Here is a 21,803-nt window from a genome sequence, read left to right on the forward strand (position 1 = left end):
AAACAAACAGCGATGAGCAATACCACCATTCTCCTCCTCTAGTCTAAAAGGACACCTGAGCTCCCCCAACGCGTACTTTAACACACAGCCCAGTGAACAGACAAGACACATGCAGGCACACATGGAACACTCTGTTGCTTCTCCAATGTTATGGCATGCCTCCTCACCGCAGCAGCTTTTCTGGAGGGGGGGGGGGTGTGGGTGTGTGTGTGTGTGTGTGCGTGTGTGTGTGTAACAATAAAGGAACTGCTGGCGATATATGGAACGCCGGCCAGACCAAAATGATATAATCACATAATCAGATTCCGGCATGGGCCATACGGTACATAGTAGTATAAGTGTGCAAAAATGAAACAACGACCACTCCCCATGTTTCCGTTCTGGCATGATTCTCAAAAGAAAAGATGGACAGTAACAATCAACATTGAGTGTTTGGGGAGGGAGGCAGGGGGGGGTGGAAAGAGAGAACATTCTGTTATCGCCGTTAGGCCAATACAGGCATCGGTACATATTGGACACAAATGACTTCAATCTGTGGCGATGTGACCCGCTGTTCAAATTACACTCTGAGGTCTAGTAACATTACAGGGTATAACACAGCCAAAGAAAAAAGTTCCAGCATTCTTTGTGCGTGTAGTGTGTGTGTGTGTGTGTGTGTGTGTGTGTGTGTAGTGCGTGTGCGTGTGTAGTGTGTTGTGTGTTGTGTGTGTGTGTGTGTGTGTGTTGTTCTTCACAGTTAACCCATTCTGGACAGGAAGCCCTTTGTGTTTTAAGCATTGTTATAGCTATTGAAAAATAGCTACAAGCTCATAGCGCGGCACCGAGTGCCGCACTACGAGCTTGTAGATCTGCTATTTTTTTTTAATTGTGAAAATGTGGCGCAAATTTAATATATATTCTTTCAAACGTTCTTTCAAACGTTATTAACTCAAATCTTTGCTTCTGGGGAGGTCCCTGGAACAACATATTTTCAGATGGGGGTCGGTGGCCAATTACATACATTTTTGGGGGTCCTTGACATGAAAATGTTTGAGAACGACTGACATAGAAACACTGACATTTTTCAGAAAACTTCGTGGGGATTTAGAAGACATTTGTAGAATCGTCCTCATGGTATAAATGGGTTAAACAAAGCAACGGCGGACACTGCTGCTTCGAGCGCACAGCCTTGAGGAAACACGCGTGGGGGCCGGAAGACAACACGGATGGATAAATAAATCAGCGAGGTTGGCTCCTTCCTTTGGCCAGACCTCGACAGACCTCGTCCAAGGCATCTGAAGTGTTGTTTAGCCGATCCAGATGTCGAGCACAATCCGTTTGGGCTCCATCATCTTCCATCATCAAACAAGAGATTTAAAAGTTCTCATGGCATTTCTATAAATCAGAGCTATATATAGTTTCCCCTTTAACCACTGGCGTCCACTGGGATTAATGTGCATCGCTCAAATCATATTTGTCTGCTTTCATCAGGGATAAATATGAAGTCTTTATTGACTTCTCCCCCAACATGATAACAATCAACTTCCTGTCCAAAGTGTCTTTTCTGGCGCTGTGCAACACATTCCCTTCCCCAGTGTTTGTTTTCACAGCACAGTGCAACACATCTCTATGTTATTACCCTATCCGTTTAGGGAGCAGGGAAGCTAATAGACTGTACACTCCAACAATCCTCAACGTTAACGCATCCTTTTAGCTAACTCTGACAGGGTACACCTCTCAGAGGTAAATGAATAGATATTGTTGGCCGACAGACAGACAGACAGACAGACAGACTGACAGACATGTACAGACAGACATGTACAGACAGACAGACAGACATGTACAGACAGACATGTACAGACAGACATGTACAGACAGACAGACAGACAGACATGTACAGACAGACATGTACAGACAGACATGTACAGACATGTACAGACAGACATGTACAGACAGACAGACAGACATGTACAGACATGTACAGACAGACATGTACAGACAGACAGACAGACATGTACAGACAGACATAGACAGACAGACATGTACAGACAGACATGTACAGACAGACATGTACAGACAGACAGACAGACATGTACAGACAGACATGTACAGACAGACATGTACAGACAGACATGTACAGACAGACAGACAGACAGACATGTACAGACAGACATGTACAGACAGACAGACAGACATGTACAGACAGACATGTACAGACAGACAGACAGACATGTACAGACAGACATGTACAGACAGACAGACAGACATGTACAGACAGACATGTACAGACAGACATGTACAGACAGACAGACAGACAGACAGACATGTACAGACAGACATGTACAGACAGACAGACAGACAGACATGTACAGACAGACATGTACAGACAGACAGACAGACATGTACAGACAGACATGTACAGACAGACAGACAGACAGACATGTACAGACAGACATGTACAGACAGACAGACATGTACAGACAGACAGACAGACATGTACAGACAGACAGACAGACAGACAGACATGTACAGACAGACAGACATGTACAGACAGACAGACATACAGACATGTACAGACATGTACAGACAGACAGACAGACAGACAGACAGACAGACAGACAGACAGATCCTCAGGGACAGTGGGTTGCCATGGCAGCAGCAGTAGGCATGAAGCAGAGAATACAGGTAAGAGTAGAGAGAGAAATGCAGAAGAAGTAGAACGGCAACAATAACTGAAAATAAATAAGGAAAGAGAATAAAGAGAAAGGAAAGAAAGAACAAACAAGAAATGACTCAAGTCATTATATATATCAGCTCATGGCATTCCATTCTCTTGCATATTGTACTTTAGTGGGGCTTTGTGTGTAGTCACGTTTGCGGTCTCTCTAGTCATGGTGCGGTGTGGGGGAGAGGAGAGCGGGCTTAGTGTCCCATTGCCCATGGGGTGTAGTGTCCCATTGGCCGTATAGGGCTAGTCTCCCATTGGCTTAGAGGCCAAGAGGCCAGCCAATCATGCAAATCTCACCACTAGTATTCTGGGCGATCATTGATAATTTTTTGATATATCAAAAAAGCCCGGCCCAAGCTGTAACACTGGGGATTTCACAGTGCACAGTGTAGGAAAGAGTTAAGTGAAACGCACATCAATTACCCCATCATGCTCTTGTGTTTATCAGGTGCCAGTATCCCTTGTCACCTTGCTAGCCACTTAAATCCTATGTACTTCGCTGACTTTAGCCTATACACTATACTTGGCTCACTATGCTTGTTAGCATACATGACAGCATTACATGACAAGAAGTGTATATATGTACGTCTCTTTTGAATTGAAAACGGTGGACCCTCTTGTTAAACAAGTGTAATGCTTTATGGTGTCATCCACTCACAGTTAACAGTCTTTGTATTGAGTTGTGCTTGAAATGTACTGTAATTCAATCCAAAATAAGGATGCTATAGGGTTTCATGTGGTGCTTTATGCTACAAACAACATGGCCTTTTGGATAATAATATGTGCACTCACGGAGGCAGCAGTACGAACAGCTCCTCGTCTATACCAGCCACGCTTAGCAACGCGGCAGCACAGAGCAAGGCGGAGGTATCTGGGTTAGTCCGTGTTCACATTAATTCATATTCACGGCATTCATTAGCGGAGCCGTACATATATATTTCTGAGGAGGATACCCAGAATGCCCCTGCCTGCTGTGATTAAGCCATTCAGGACGGGAACCCCTTTTGGCGTTTTAAACATTATGTTATACTTTAGCTATTCAAAAAATAGCAGATCTACAAGCTCGTAGCGCGGCACCGAGTGCCGCGCGACGAGCCTGTAGATCTGCTATTCTTTTGAAAAAATCATGAAAATGTGGTGCAAATCTTTGAATATATATTCTTTCAGAGCGAACGTTTATAACTCAAATCTTTGCTCCTGGGAGGGGGTCCCTGGAACAACATATTTTCAGATGGGGGGGGGTCGGTGGCCAATTACATATATTTTCGGGGGTCCTTGACATGAAAATGTTTGAGAACGACTTGACTTATAGAAACATAGGTTTTTCAGAAAACTGTCAGGATTTATAGAAGCCATTTCTTTTTTAGAATCGTCTTCAGGTCTAAATGAGTTAACATACTTGTCCCGTGTTTGGCGCAACATGGGGCCTCATGGCGAATGAGAAGTTGCTTATTCATGTTTAATTGATGTTAATAAAAAATGCAAGCCACCCCCACACCACCACCCGCCGCCACCCAACAGTCGCGTCCCACGCGCCACACAGCACATCTTATCCAAAGGGGTCGAGGGGGTCAATTCCACGGAGAGTTGGAACGCATAGCAGAAATACATTTCAACCCTATATTAAACTGCATTATACTTTATATGGGCTTAATGCATTGAAAACAAACAAAGCAAGGGCAAAGGAGGTCACACAGACAGCAATTCAAAGCAAAACGTGTGGTTGAAAAATAATGAAACTAATACTTTCTCTGGTGATTAAAGATAAAGCACACTGTCGAAATATGTTCTGTAGTACACTATTCAAACCCCATGCCAGCCACCCACACAGCTTCTCCTTTGGTTCCAATTTAAACTCATGAAAACATTATGAAGGATTTGAAAAACTGGGATTTAAACTCATGAAACATTATGAAGGATCTGAAAAACTGGGATTGTAAGGGATATTTCACTTTCAAACATGTTTGTGAGTGAAAAGTAAAGTGGTAAATGCACATGCCACATGACATACTATAGACACCTTATTTATCCTCCTCTATCACACACAGGCAACATGACGCCCTCAAAGAAAAACAAGAAATCGAAATTATAGACTCATTCATTTCACTTTTTAATGGTAACAATTATTGATAATTAGTATTTACATTGGAGTACATACGCTCATTCCAACGATGCAGGTACTTATGTACTCAAATTAAAAATGAATGCTTATAATTGTTAAACCGCCTGTCCGAGTCCATAGTTATAACATGAACGTGCGTTTCATCGGTGACCTACTGTATGAAGAAGTGCATGTCATATACTGTGTACAGCTGGCAACTGGCACGTTTTAGGCTAAAGTAAAAGTTGAATGCATTGGTAAACCATTATTAAAAAACACAAAAAGTCAACATTTTAGGTCAACAGCAATGTAAAGCAATCTGTGGTGTCTGCCGAATGCATGCAGTTTCAACACAATCCGGCGCGATACTGGGATACATGTGTAAAGTTTCAATTCAATTCTCCAATGTGTATCCCGTGTGGCTCTTCACTCACTTTATCAAAGGCAAGGTATAGCCCTCTGGGGAGGGGAGGGGAGGAGGAGGGGAGGGGGAGGAGGAGGGTAGGGGAGCGGGGGGTGCTGCTCTTCCCTGCTCAATCACGTTGTGGTGATAATCGCTGATGTGACCCCCGACACCTCTCTGTGTCTCTGAGGTAGATAATGACTCTGTGAGCAAGGCGAGCGAGTGTCTATATCACCTGCTATCCTGTCCCCCATCGTGCCACCTCCAGCCCCCCCCCCCCCCCCCCCCCCCTCCGCTCTGTGCCGTCTCCGCTGGATTGGAGCTGTAACAATGAGATAGCATTTCACTCCGACGGCGCTGTGGGAGGGATTATGAGCTCAGGGAGTTATCAAAAGCTTAGTTGTCGTGGTTTTTCCCCTGACCCTGCACCGCTGTCACTCTGCCAACAGGGAGGGCTCCCAACACCACCACCGGCTCATCTACATATTGGCTGCCATGCTGTTGGTCAACGGGGTTTAGTCATCAGGATCAACTCCTCAAGGGACATGTATTGATTGATTGATTGATTGATTGATTGATTGAAATGTTATTTCACAGCACAAGTCAATACAAAAACTGAAAAGCACCATGCAAAGCACACGACTTGTTTATATCAGGGTCCACCATTTTCAATTCATCAGACAATCCTGTAGGTAAGTCTTAAGGTCGGTTGGCAAGATTTGCGATTGCGAGTATGACATAGAATTTGATTTACTTATCAAGTTGAGTTCCATCCATCTTCATTCAACCGCTTATCCGGAATTGGGTCGCCGGGGTAACAGTTCCAACGCAGATTTTCAGTCTTCCCTTTCCAACGAACGGCGTTACTATAGCTCCTTGCAACATGCAACAACTTGCAAATACTTGCAACCATTGTGGACTGGCCTTAAAACTGTTTTGTTGCAAGGAGTTGCGACTAGTTGCATCGGTGCAGTCTGGCCTTTATAAGACAGATCAGTTTTTCAAAATAAATTACTCTTTGGCAAAGTGAAGAAAAGAAAACACAGTTGTAACAAAAGCTGGGATTCCCAGCTTTTCCATTAACAATTCAAGCTCACAATTCCAATCTTCTGAAAATGGCTTTGACAATGCCTAATGCCTAAAACAGGGATGACAGGTACAATGGTTACATAATGGATTTTTCTCTTTCTTTCATTCTTTCTTTCTTTCTTTTTCTTTCTTTCTTTCTCTTTCTTTCTCTCTTTCTTTCTTTCTCTCTCCTCTACATTGAACAAAAGCACCAAACGATTGCACAAGATGTCATTCTAAGCATCAGCTAAAAGGACACAGCAGGCTCTGCCCGACTTGATCAAGTGTACTTTTTCCCCCCCAGTTGTTTTTCAAAGTGTGTCATTTGTCACAAAGGCTTCACACACTAAATCAAACACACGCTCGACGCAAACATTGCTTTATTGTTCTTCAACTGTCCCCTCATATCAAGGGACAGCGGCGGTGATTTATTGTTTACAGCCCCGAAACCGAAGCTGTTTTCAATTAGACGAAAGGATTTCTCCACCATGAGCTTTGGCGACTCAAGACAAAAGAGAGAAATGAATCAGGCAAGGATCTCGCTTCGGTTACATTGTTCTCATGTTTATGTACAGCATACAGGGATTAGAATTTCCCTCTCGCATGAGATCATTTGATTGGACTATATCTCCATTCCCCACCTTCCTTTTTCTTCATACACAAAAATGCACAAAGTCTACAAACTAAGGCACTGCATTTCAGACGCTAGGAATTTTCGGATCAAGTACAAATTGGTGCGTGCGTGCGTGCGTGCGTGCGTGCGTGCGTGCGTGCGTGCGTGCGTGTAAACAGTGTATCACAGGACACACAGCCAATGCATCACACAGTATCTGGCAGACTTTAATATGAATTCAAAGCAGTCAATTAGCTAGGGGAGTTTTGTCAGTCCTTATCCCATGCTATGACAGACCCCAGACCTTCCACCGGCAGCGGAAAACACCCTTACCCCCCCCCCACAAAAAAAAAAGGAAAAACAAAACAAACAAAACAAGGACTGATACCGACGACTATGCACTGTATACAGTATATACTGTAGTACAAACAAACAGCCAACAGAGAGAGATTAGCTGGTTGCTTCTTTGGGATGACTGGCGCGGCCATAGTTGGAGTGAGTCGGGATTCGGGAATGTGTGTATTAAAATAGCCTACAGTCTCCTGTGTTGATGAACGAAGGAGAGAGGGGGGGAGGGGGGGGGGGCAATGGACCCATAATCGGCAGCTTGGCGTCCTCCGGCCCCTCTGGCTCCTGACCCGGCAGGAAGTAGCGAGCGAGCGAGGGGAGTGCACCGGGCTCAGACCGGCCAATTAAGAGAGAGAGAGAGCCGGGGTATAGCATATGAAGCCAGCGTGCTGAGGCTAATGAGCTCCCTTCTCCGTGACCCCCCCTCACCTCTGTGGGACCCCGCGATGGGAAATATGAGGCAGGAGCCACTTTAACCCCGCAAAACTAGCACCCCCCCCCCCCCCCGCACCCACCAAGCCCACTAGTCACAAGCCCCGCTGTGTGACCACAGGGCGTGCAAACACGCTCGCTCTCTCCTGAGCCTCGCATGCACCACATGGCTTTTTACTGCCACACTGATGCACCTCCACTGCCTCTTGGAAGAACTATACAATAAGTGAGCGTAAACGCACATGTGCACACAGACATGTACGCACATGTGTGCACACATGTACGCACACACGCACGCACGCACGCACACACGCACACGTATTGCTGTACTTGGATGCCGATTATATGAATGGCATTTAATTTCATTTTATTTGCCATTTTAACACTAAAGGGCTGAATATAGCAGATCTACAAGCTCACAATGCATAATCTTTTCCTAGGATAACGGTCCCCACAATGGCTATTTCTAAAAAAAAAAAAAGAAATCACACCTGTGTGAAGAGAGGGGCGCTTTATCCTCGTACATCATCATGGCGTAACATGTCGATTTGCTCAGACACAAATTACGTAAATTCTCCTTTCATTGTCAATAGAAATGTAACCAAAATACCGATTTGCTCAGACACATACAGTATGACGTAAATGTATGGTTTGTGTTAGGACATAATTGCCGATTTGCTCAGAAACACATGACGTAAATTCTCCATTCAATGTCAATGGCATTTAATGTTTGTGTTGGGACAAAAATCTACACTATAGCTGTCTATAGGAGGTGCTAGCGCCCCTCAAAAATTAAAGATATGTTCTGGGCTTTATTGGATAGTGTACAGTAAGCCGACAGGTAATGGGGGGGAGAGAGATGGTGAGTGACACGCAGCAAAGGTCGTCGGGATCGGGAGTCGAACCCTCGACACACTGTCAGAATGGATTAACCCATTTTGGGCGGGAACCCCTTTTGGTGTTACATACATTATGTTATAATTTAACTATTGAAAAATAGCAGATCTACAAGCTCATAGCGCGGCACCGAGTGCCGCGCTATGAACTTGTAGGTCTGCTATTTTTGAAAAATCGTTAAAATGTGCCTCAAATCTTTCAGAAAATTGTCATGATTTAGAAAACCTTTTTTTTTTTAATTTCGACGTCAGGCCTGAATGGGTTAACAGCCTAGGTGCCCGGACCGCTAGGCCAGCCCGGGCCCATTTCTCAAAAAAACACTTGTGGGGACATTTGGCCCTCGCAAATATAGTAATACAAGCAAACACACACACACACACACACACACACACACACACACTTGGAACTGTGTCATTTGCATTTCCCTGTAGTTTACTCTGGCCCCGCTCTAGGTGGAAGGGGCAACGGAGCCTCTTTCCAAGTCCTCTGAATAGCAAATGGCCTCCAAATTAATTGGCAGGATTTGCGAGGCAGTGAGATAATTTCTGAAGGCACTGTAATGAAGTGGGCCGTTGGACTGCGGCGAGCACTAATAGGCCTTGGCTTTGACCGTAATTGCTGCTTATTTTACCAAAGCAACGTCAATAAAGAGCGATTAATCAAAAGCTAATAATCACACACCTGGAGGGTGAATGTCGTGCGGACTACAATAGAGAAACGCCACAAATATTGTGGGAGGGGGTGCGCGCGCACACACACACACACACACACACACACACACACACACACACACACACACACACACACACACACACACACACACACACACACACACACACACACACACACACACACACACACACACACACACACACACACAAGGGCATTAAGCAACTAGTCGACTAGTTTACTAGTCGACTAGTAAATCCACTAGTCGACCTTGCTGGTACTAGTCGACTAGTTGATACAAAATAAAAATAAAGTTTTTTTTTTCGTTTTTTTCCCCGATTTTGTAGGCCTCAATATCAGGTAGATTATAGTTATAGTCACCAATGTACACAGTTTTTAAATGTACAAATATTATTTCCAAAAAAACATGTGTTTTATGTTTTTTTTTTAAACATAAAAGGTGGTTTAATAACTAGTCGACTAGTCGACTAGTAAACTAGGCAACTAGTCAACTAGTAAAAATGACTAGAAGTGAATGCCCTAACACACACACACACACACACACACACACACACACACACACACACACACACACACACACACACACACACACACACACACACACACACATCGATTTCTTTATTTGAATCCACAAATTACAATTAATTTTACAAGGAGACAAATATAAAGGGGTTGACAGTTCATGTTCACTTAAGGGTACACATGGCACCTCCTCCTCCACACAGACAAACTGCCTATAACAGCCAAAACAGAGCAGTATTTGGCAAGTTGTTTGGCTTTACTTTTTGTAAAGGCGTGAGGCGTTTCTGCAATATTTAGTGCAGCATAAATCTCCGGTTTTAACCCAGAGACCAGTGAGCTCGCAACTGGGAGCTGATGTGTGTGGTTGTGAGCTTGTAGATCGGCTGTTTTTGGTGCGCAACACCGCCGTATGACTTGGGTATGAATTGGTCTTAACCACATTGAACCTGGTGTCCCTATTTTGGCTATATGACAGTATAGCCCAGTTAAATCCAACCAGCACGCTCATAAAACAGTGCAATAATAGTATCAATGTTTCCTTTGCAATAGTATCTGGAGTAGAAGTAGAAGAGTAGAAGAATAGCTGATTGTCAAGCCTACTACGCTTCACATTGTCAAGCCTACTACGCTTCACATTGCGATGCGCTGTTGGCTTGCAATGTTTTCGTCAACTAAAACTATGACGAAAAATGTTCGTCGACTACATTTTTTCACGGATGAAAACTAAATGGAAACTATATGAAAACTAAGCTATGATGACTTATGATATTTAGTCGACTAAAACTAGACAAAAACACTAAAATATTCCAGGTGACTAAAATGTGAAAAAAACAAAATGAAAACGTTTCAAGAGACTATGACTAAAACTAAAATATGCTGCCAAAAACAACACCGTCAGCTATTTCCAGTGCACAACACGCGCGCAATAAAGTTTAAATCAGGCTTAACCTATTAAGACCTGGAAGGCATCTGTGTCGCTTTAGCTTTTAACCACTTTAAGCATTATTTTAAACTGTTGAAAAATAGAAGATCTACAAGCTCAGAGTGCGGCAAAAGCAAAAAAGCGTGCAAATCTTTGAATATATAATTTTTTTCCCCCACAGTGTATACAATTTTAACTCCAATCTTTACTTCTGTCTGGGGGGGTCCCTGGAACAACATATTTTGAGATGGGGGTCGGCGGCCAAATACATATTATTCTGGGGGTCCTTGACATTAAAAAGTTTGAGAACCACTGACATAGAAACATACGTTCTTCAGAAAAGTGTCATGATTTAGAAGACAATAATTGTGGAATCAGGGAACAATACTGGCTGCTAATGGTGTATATGTTGAGGTGAAAGTGAACGAGAGACGATCCTGCATTTCCTCATTTCCTTGAGGCACTGAGAGAGAGAGAACTGTGGCTTGGAATGTGTGGAACTGTACGAAGTACAAAGCATGTGTCATGGTGTCAACTTTCCCCAATATGAATAAAGTTGAATATAACCCAACAGCATCCAAACCGCCCCCTAATGAAATAAAACGATGGGGAGCGAGTAACCGCCATTGAAGTCCAACTCCACACCTCCAGTTCTCTCTCTCCAGGCAGCATTGATGACGTACAGTAAAAAAAAATCCTCAGTCTTCATTTAACAAAGAAAAATAAGCCTGTTGTCGCTTCCCGCGAGGGTCCATTTGAGTCCATTACTTACACTCTCAAGAGTTAAACGAACGCCGATGGTTTTTAAATGTGTATTCGGGACCCTCCAAACGCGGACCATATGTGAGTTCAGCCCTGGCAATCAGACTGTATTGTGGAGCGCAGGCGGCTGAGTTCATCAGGAAAAAATTAGCCCGCCGCTCCGCGGGCCGCACTCCTATTGGCCAGTCGCGCGGCCCGCTCCGTTTGAGGGCACCCCAGACATTCCTGCGGATAATCTTTTCCATTCCTCCACTCAGCTCGCTGAGGACAGACCAAAATCACAGCACAAGGCCTGCATTGTGAGGGCCCTTTTCAAAAAGCCCTGTTTTCAATGCTTTCTCTCTTTCCCTCTCTGTCTCTCTCTCTCATTCTCTCGCTCTTTATACACCACACTTCCAAAAACCTTTTCCCATCATGCCTCCTATTTTTTTCCCCCCTCTCCCGGTGACTTCTTATGAAAAAATAATAATAAATAAATGGACCGCTTTTTTAGAAAAAGTGATCCGTGGAAAAAGGTCCCGAATACTACATTTCTCACGGTCTCTTTCCAGTAAAGGGTTTGTTTTCGAAAAGCCCAAACAATGTAAAAAAAAAAAAAAAACCCCACAAAAACCAGCGCCTGGCCACATCAGTGTGCGGCCTGGAGTTCAGCGGATCGCTCCTGAATGAAGCTTCCCGGGGCGAGGCTCACAGCCCTTTCCCAGAATGCCTCTGCCTGGTCACCGCTGTGCGTCTCGCGCCTTCCACGGCAGCTTGTCATTGTGGCCGTGGTCGGGGCGGCCGGGAGGCACGGATTGGAGGACAATCACACAATCTGAGGAGGATGCCGGAGGATTTATAGTAACACGTTCCATAATTAGACCCACGATTATTACAGGCTCTATAAACATCAGACTCCGGAACAGCTGTCCTCCCATTCGCTTGGCTGCCACAGCAAAGGCTTCGATAGTTACCTCAGATTCTCTCGAAGAACACCCCGCTCTCTCTCTTCGCCCGCTCGCTCAAGAGAGCGTTTAACAGACTTGCTAACAGCACATTAACAGTGCACTCACTAAATTATTGTAGTTCTGAACAAACATGCCAAGAAAACGATTCTGCGTGTTAATTTTAACCACTGCAACCACAAAAACTAGCATCCCTGTTCTGGGGCACAAAACAATAGGCAAACATCCAACGAAAACGGGTGAATATCCGGTGAAAATATGGTGAAAAATTGCAGTCGCTGTGCGACGCGTTGTGAGCTTGTACGTCTACTATTTTCAGTACTTGATGGTTTAATTAATCGTATACGACGAGCTCAGTGGCCTTGTGGTTAGAGCGTCTGCTCGGAGACTGGAAGGTCGGGGGTTTGATCTCCAGCCGGGTCGTACCAAAGATTTTGGAAAATGGGACCCAGTGCCTCCCTGCTTGGCACTCACCATCAAGGGGTCGACATACTACGGTCATGTCCAGGGGTGGCGTATTTGTACATAATGTCCAGGGGTGTACTTGTACATCAAGCTGCCTCACGCTACAGAAACAGGAGAGACGCTCCTGCATGCCCTATGGGCCCCATGGCTCGACAACGCTTACTTATATGACAAATAGTTCATCTACAAGCTTGTATGTAGATCAACGTTGAAAGTGGTTAAGTTAGTTGACGATGAGATAAAAATATAAGAACACGTCACATTTTCCAACATGGTCTGCATCTTAAAGGAGAATTTCGGACTAGAAGGCTTTCTTACCTTTATTTGTAGTTGTTACGTCCGCACCAAAGAGGTCCAGGTGTTATTTTGTGCAAAAGTGCATTATTGGCTATTTCCCCTACCATAAGCCCTCAATGGGGGTTGGGTTTTTGTGCTAATTCGCATATTTTCATTGAAATAAGTAGTAAAGTGTGCCGCTTGGGATACTATTTACACTATGAAGAGAGAATATACTCTATACAAAATGATTGATTGATTGATTTTTGAGCGATGGAAATAAGCGAATTAGCACAAAAACCCAATTCAATTCAATTCAATTCAATTCAATTCAATTCAATTCAATTCAATTCAATTCAATTCAATTCATTGAGGGCTTATGGTAGGGGAAATAGCCAATAATGCGCTTTTGCACAAAATAACACCTGGACCTCTTTGGTGGGGACGTAACAACTACAAATAAAGGTAAGAAAGCCTTCTAGTGTGAAATTCTCCTTTAAAACAACAACAACAGAGAATAGAAACAGAGAATAGCCTTTATAGACACACAGCACGACGGGACTATCCGATCCGCAATCCGGATGCCTCTAATTGTTCAGGAAGCATGTCCACCCTCACTGCAGGCTGTGACAGTAAAAAATGTTGCAATCAATCAAGCTAGCACCCGTAAAATACACAAAGATGGGGGTGAGGCTGGCGGAAAACCCTCCGCGCGCCTCACGGATCATGCTGAGACTCGTCTATGAAAAAGTATTTGCCTGTGAAAGAGAAGGCAAGGCCGTAGTTGGTTCTTTTTAGCTTCCATCAACTATTTGTTTTTGTTCGTCAAATTGTTTTGCCCTCCCCTGTCTGTTCTGTCTGTTCTATTCAATCACTTTTTTTTTACACCAAGACAAAATAAAGTCATTTCTCTTTGTATTCTCATGCATGTTATTTTCTCCTGCTTTAGAGTTAAAATAAATATAAATGGTAAATGGTGCATTTATATAGCGCCTTTATCCAAGGCGCTTTACATAGATTGTGCATTACATTCACCCTTTCATACACCGATTGCGGCCGAAGCCATGCAAGGTACCAACCAGCACATCGGGACCAATTTGGGGTTCAGTGTCTTGCCCAAGGACACTTCGACATGTAGACAGGAGGAGCCGGGATTCGAACCGCCGACCCATGGATCATTGGATGACCTGCTCTACCTCCTGAGCCACAGTCGCCCCTAGAGTTAGGGTGGTGACACTGAATTATTTCTCTTTACAAGCCTTTTTGCAGCACACACATAATGTAGATAGTGTGCAGGAAGAGCACAGTGCCGGGGCAGTACAGTATGTGCACTATGGTGACATTGATCAATTCTTGATAAAAAAAGCTTCTAATATGTTATTTAGGCCCCGAAATCTATAAATCTCACACTATTAAGGCAACCGGGCCGGTTCCACGCGCTGCACAAGGTGCCCTTTTTTCCACTTGAGCACCTGCCCCTCTAAATGTCTGTGCACGCCACTGATACTGTATATACAGTATAATTACTATTACATGGGACGGGTACCCTCTCCATATCAGTGATGGAGAAGCCATCACTGGCTACAGATAGGACACTACTTGGTACTACCTACTGTACTATACATTATTGTCTCCACCAGGCCGAAGGCAGGGGGAGAGTATGTTTTACACTCCGTCCGTGTGTCCGTGTGTCCGTCTGTGAACAGCTAATCTCTGGCACCGTTGGCTTGATCACAGCCAAACTCTGCACATACTGTATATGCACTCCCTGGATGCCAGAGCTGAACTTCTGACCCAGATTTTTTTATATGGGCCTGTTATAGCGCCACCAGGAGGCCGATATTTGCAAAACACATTTTTTTAACATTACACCTACAGATTTAGTCCAAACATTGGTTCAGGGTCTCTCTATAGAGCGTCGCAGTCCCGCCTCCTACCCTGGACCAGGAAATGAAACCCAATGCATTTTCCTCATAGACATTTCTTAAAGTATTTATTTAAAGACGGTTACGCCGCTGACAAAGCCAACTCGAGTCGTGACAACTCATGACAACACAAACAATATTTTGGACCAAACAAATAATTAGAAAGAAGAAAAAAACGGCAGGTTACAACACTTTTTTTGTTGTTTTTCTTCTTTGTAATTATTTGTTTGGTCCAAAATATTGTTTGTCATGAGTTGTCACGACTCGAGTTGGCTTTGTCCGCGGCGTAACCGTCTTTAAATAAATACTTTAAGAAATGTCTATGGGAAAAATGCATTAGGTTTAATTTCCTGGTCCAGGGTAGGAGGCGGGACTGCGACGCTCTATAGCCAGTCAACAAAACGGGTCTTTCAGATTTTTCATACTCCCATCCTGATTGGATAAGATTGGCTTTCAAAGTTTGCACGAGTGCTCCGTTTTGAACAAAATGCCGTAAATCACGAACACATCCGTGTGATTTCCGTGAGATTTTGCACGCACATTTCCCCACTAGTTATTTATGTATCAGCTCTCAGTTTCTGCTCCAATGAAACCCAAAGGCTTTAATAATAATAAACATATCAGAGGATCAATGGCTGACAGATAAATGAAGCATTGCCTGAGTTGATACGGGACGTGGGAGTCGTACGGCCCAGCTGTAATCAGCCGTCAGTCTGCTGAATGATTAGCCTAAGGGGCCGCTGGCCACCAAGACGGTCCATTCCTGAGCGGCGAGCGCAGCGTATGTTTCCAATTGTTTACAACGAAAAACTGGGTTTTTTTTGGAAACCCCAGCAGCATGATGAGGCACTGAGCAGCTAGTTTGCGCTCTCACGTTCACATGTGATGTCTTTTCTTTTTTTCTTTTTTTTAAGATGGAGTGCCACAATTTTTGTATTTTTCCAGTTTTTCATGTGTCTATGAGGTGACAGTACTTCATTAGACACCCTGGAGTCGTTTTTATGTGCAATGGTGTATTAACTTTGTATTTAGGGTTTCTTCCTGGAGGCTGAACCCTTGACAGTTAAACGGGCCAATGAAATAAACAGTAAAATAGTGACATCACACTATCAGCCCCTCCCCTAACCCCTCCCCCTTTATGATACAACTACAGCTGTGGGTGCGGCTTCAGTTCGGGTGGATCACCACCCACCAGGCAAACCAGGCATACTTAATGAACTGGTGGACGTGTCCACATAAAAGCATGATTTTAACAAATACTGTACACTTTTTGGAAAAAGTTCTTGCTCCTTATATTATAATAATACCTGATGATCATGTTTTAGGGTGGAAAAAATCGTGGCACTCCATCTTTAAGCTAGCAAAGAGCTGAAATATTTTTCGACTCTGCCGTCTGGAAGCCTTTTTAGGCGAGCACCTTTGGCGTTTTCAGCCAGAAAAACATCTTCTTGGTATTTCTAATCACCCACACATTTCTACAGTACACACCAATCACAGCCCATTCTCACAACAACAAGGGGGTTTATTTAAATATGAGTTTGTTTGATCACCGTTACTCTATTGCTGCCTCACACACTGCCGTTGTATACTCTTTGCCTCCACCACCCCAGCATCCACCTCTCTAGATCAGAGTCTTGCATCTATCTGTACTGTCCATAGCATTGCTTAGAACCACACGGACAGATGTGTATTCATCATGAGTTACTGTTATTTTACTTGATTTATATGTTCTGCATAATACTATTAAGTCCATTTTGTCTATTGTATTACCTATTCTGTGCTATTTTCCAGAGTTTTGACAACACTCACAGAGTGAAGCCAACAAAGTTCACTCTGAACTGAACTAGAGTTGGAACTTACACTTACAGTATCACCCCTACATTTCTGACAAGATGATAACAATTGCTAATGAATCAGTTACTACACTTACCGGATTTCTTTGTTTAATAACTTGCAGTTTCCGTGACGGCAGGCACTCAGATTTGACTGAAAGATATTTAATAATCACTTAACTTGATCCCTCAAGCGGGGAACATTCAGTTCACTTCTCCAACAACACGCACTCCCAATATTAAACACAGAATCATGTTTGCACAGTTCATGCTGGGCCCAGGTCGAGGTCATCTAAGCATTCTCAGAAAATAAATGTTATGGAATGGAATAGGTTGTGTTTGTTCCTGGAACACATATTTTACGGTGTCAATTGTAGGTAACATCTATTACCATCTATTTGAATAGATTAACCACCACAGTGGTCTAAACCTGGTTCCGTCCTTTTCCCCTCTACACCTAAGCTCTTTTTCGCTGAACAAGCTTCGATCTACAAGTTTGTAGATCTGCTATTTCCGCCAAATGTTCACCCTAAAAAAGAATGGACAAAGCCAGCCGCATTGGTTTCTACAGACCGGTTAGAAGTCACGTTTTTTGGCAAATCTTTGAACTTCCGGTCCTGGAATTCTACCGGAAACGACTGCTATTGGCTGCAACCGCAGTGAGGGCGGGTCTTCACTCGGTAGAACCAATAGAAACACGACATCGCTACGTGGCGGCCATCTTACTGGGGTGCAGCATAGCATTGTGTCTATGGGGTACTTTTTAAATAACCACAACTTTGCCGGGTGAACTACATCGGAGTCTCCGCCTTGAGCCATCTAGCCTTTATATATGTCTATTCTCCATATGCAGACCGCGGCCATCTTACGTTAATGGCAAGGTGTTACCAAGGTGCAACTTCCAATGGCAGCCCATTCATCCAAACAGAAAAGTCCTATCTAATTGTATTAAACAACGTCAAACTCACCAACATTGCAGCTGTACGGAAAGCTTGAATTATTCTCTTTCTATCCTCAAAGTGTTTGTTTCATAAAAATCCACTGTATACATGTTATGAGCTACTTTGTGTCCTTGCAGGTGATTATTTTTCTAAGTGCTGGAGTTTGGAAGTGCTCGTTAGATATCACTCAACTGCCACCTGTTTTGAATTAGCACAATGCAGGAGGCAGCAGGACATTGCTTTACTGAAACTCTGATGGAAACATGGCCGCGGTCTGCAAATGGGCAATGGTGACAGCACTGACACGGAAGAGGGGGGTTGGACTTACGTACAGCAGCGACAGCAGCACTGACATGGTAGAGGGGGTTGGACAGCACTGACAGCACTGACATGGAAGAGAGGGTTGGACAGCACTGACATGGTAGAGAGGGTTGGACAGCACTGACAGCACTGACATGGAAGAGAGGGTTGGACAGCACTGACATGGTAGAGAGGGTTGGACAGCACTGACAGCACTGACATGGAAGAGAGGGTTGGACAGCACTGACATGGTAGAGAGGGTTGGACAGCACTGACAGCACTGACATGGAAGAGAGGGTTGGACAGCACTGACATGGTAGAGAGGGTTGGACAGCACTGACAGCACTGACATGGAAGAGAGGGTTGGACAGCACTGACATGGAAGAGAGGGTTGGACAGCACTGACAGCACTGACATGGTAGAGAGGGTTGGACAGCACTGACAGCACTGACATGGTAGAGAGGGTTGGACAGCACTGACAGCACTGACATGGAAGAGAGGGTTGGACAGCACTGACAGCACTGACATGGTAGAGAGGGTTGGACAGCACTGACAGCACTGACATGGAAGAGAGGGTTGGACAGCACTGACAGCACTGACATGGTAGAGAGGGTTGGACAGCACTGACAGCACTGACATGGTAGAGAGGGTTGGACAGCACTGACAGCACTGACATGGTAGAGAGGGTTGGACAGCACTGACAGCACTGACATGGTAGAGAGGGTCGGACAGCACTGACATGGAAGAGAGGGTTGGACAGCACTGACATGGTAGAGAGGGTTGGACAGCACTGACAGCACTGACATGGAAAAGGGGGTTGGACAGCACTGACATGGTAGAGAGGGTTGGACAGCACTGACAGCACTGACATGGAAAGAGGGGGTTGGACAGCACTGACATGGAAAAGGGGGTTGGACAGTACTGACAGCACTGACATGGAAAAGGGGGTTGGACAGCACTGACAGCACTGACATGGAAGAGGGGGTTGGACAGCACTGACATGGAAGAGGGGGTTGGACAGCACTGACATGGAAGAGGGGGTTGGACAGCACTGACATGGAAGAGGGGGTTGGACAGCACTGACATGGAAGAGGGGGTTGGACAGCACTGACATGGAAGAGGGGGTTGGACAGCACTGACATGGAAGAGGGGGTTGGACAGCACTGACATGGAAGAGGGGGTTGGACAGCACTGACAGCACTGACATGGAAGAGGGGGTTGGACAGCACTGACATGGAAGAGGGGGTTGGACAGCACTGACATGGAAGAGGGGGTTGGACAGCACTGACATGGAAGAGGGGGTTGGACAGCACTGACATGGAAGAGGGGGTTGGACAGCACTGACAGCACTGACATGGAAGAGGGGGTTGGACCCTCTGGGTTAAGAGTGACGAGCGCCGCCCAGCGCGTGCAGCACGTGTCCTGCACAGCACTTGTCACTCCACTCACTGCCCACATTACCACAGATTCAGGATCATGAATACTTAGCTACAGTGATGTCACACTGACCCTGTTGTCCAGTCAGGGTAACTGAGGTTTGTGTGTAAAGGGGGGGAGTTGGGGTGGGGGGTTCTGTTAACGTGTCCATCAGTGGAGCTACACATGGAAATATACCATTAAAACCAGATTGACCACCAGTGCCCTAAGATGAGGCCCCCACAGCCAAACCTTTGACAGGAGCTTGAGTACTGTAATGTCATGCGCGCGCACACATGCATGCCGCATGCACGTTTGTGTGTTTACACGGCAGACCAAGCAATATTTTCCTCCGTTTCAGAAATGAATGTGGTAAATGAAGTAAATAAATACATACTGATGACCATTTCTTGTAGACCTTGTGAAAGTCGCAAATGCAGTAAATTACAATCATGAGGACTTTCTTTAGGTCAATCTACATGAATGATTTTTTATGAATAACATTTGTCCTAAATGAGAAACAATAATGTATTACTACTATATCATTACTACTATAAGATAAACCTTTTCCTAATTGATTATCAACTAAAGAAATAAATGACACACACACACACACACACACACACACACACACACACACACACACACACACACACACACACACACACACACACACACACACACACACACACACACACACACACACACACACACACACACACACACACACACGTGTGTTAGGTAAGTCAAACACAGTTTTTTCAGCAAAATAACCCAATTTGTGAGACTAACTGTGAGAATACTAGATAGAAAACCGATCGATGTCACAAATATGTTCAGTATGCAAATAAGAATTCAACCACATGCTAACCAAAGACAAGTCAAAAATCCTCAAAGTTACATAATGTCCATGCATACGTATTCTGTTGTTGTTGTTGCTTGTGTTTGTTTTTTCTGTTTTCTGTATTTGTAAAAAAATCCAAATAAAGTACTGATCATAAAAAAAAAAAAAAAAAAAAAAAAAGGTATCCTCAAAAGTAATGCAAAACGTATAGATCTTTTTCCAAAATCAAATATGCACAAAGTTAACAAATTAAAAGGCAATGCATTGCAAAGGCAAAAAAATCAAAAATCCTCAAAGTGAAATGAACACAAAACGATTTAGCTGTGCTGGAAAAACCTGCGTCAAACAAGCTAACGTAGCGAACGCGCGACAGGCTGTTACCCCGTGGATAGCAACCTTTTGGCTGGGGGGGGGGACCCCCCATAGCAACAGCCTGGGGTTCACCGAGGGGTCCTTTTGGCTGGGGGGGGGGGGACCCCCATAGCAACAGCCTGGGGTTCAACGAGGGGTCCTACGGGGTGGGGGGGGGAAGAGGCACGGACGTAGACAACAAGTGGCAGGTTGTTACCTGTGGATAGGCGTCGCTGGTGAAGGTGACACATGCCGCTGAAACAGGAACAGCCTTCGCCTGACCGGCCTCGTTGCAGGGAGGGGGGAGCCAAGGAGCACTGGGGCTTCAGGAACCCTTTAATGACACACACACACAGAGAGAGAGAGAGAGAGAGAGGTTAGGTTAGCCAGACGGGGCTTGACACTAAAACACCCATCATGTGCGACGCTGAGGGCCACGTCGGGTGAAGCCTGATTATGGTTGAAGAGGAATGTCAATACAGATTAGGAGCAGCCCATTTGGTGTTAACCTTTAGTATGATTCATAAGGGAACGGGGGGGGGGGGGGGGGGGCAGGGCAGGCTATAGGAGGCACATGAAGGAAGGCACAAGATAGAGTTAACCCAACTAAGATCTAAAAAAACGGATAAAAAAATAAAAAAAGGCTAAATAAATAAAACATTCTAACATTTTTAATAGAATTTCACCTAGAATGCATGACCAAAATAGGGACGGCGGCAGGTTGTAAGTTAAAGGGTTGCATACTTTACGTCTGAATTAAACTGCCCGTACAGTAGGTATGCATGTATGAATTAATGCATTTTTCACGAGTTTGTGTCTCGTTTTAAGACGCCAACAAAAACAATTAGGTTACATACACTTCTCAATAAGGCACGATTTACACAAAGACATTTTTTAAATAATTATTTGCGTGAGCCAACAAGAGCCAAAACAAACATATCAAGTATATGCTCTCTTTGTTCTCTTAACCAAAGCGGCCTTCTTCTAAATAATCAGCAAAACGCAAATACCTTGTAATCAAAAAGCCATTTAAGCCTCTCTCTG

The 21,803-nt window shown here is 44.4% G+C and overlaps 1 protein-coding gene across 5 annotated transcripts in view; it reads right to left on the bottom strand.

The window, feature by feature from the left end:
- Positions 1-21,803, bottom strand: part of LOC306939814 (retinoic acid receptor RXR-alpha-A) — a 329,786-nt gene that overhangs the window by 135,901 nt on the left and 172,082 nt on the right. For all 5 annotated transcript variants that reach the window (XM_079524536.1, XM_079524535.1, XM_079524538.1 and 2 more), the window contains one exon: positions 20,977-21,093. In XM_079524536.1, coding sequence (XP_079380662.1) covers positions 20,977-21,093 — 117 coding nt within the window. The remainder of the gene's footprint in view (positions 1-20,976; positions 21,094-21,803) is intronic.

Source organism: Electrona antarctica (genome assembly GCF_951216825.1).
Source record: "Electrona antarctica genome assembly, chromosome: 16".
Classification (NCBI taxonomy): domain Eukaryota; kingdom Metazoa; phylum Chordata; class Actinopteri; order Myctophiformes; family Myctophidae; genus Electrona; species Electrona antarctica.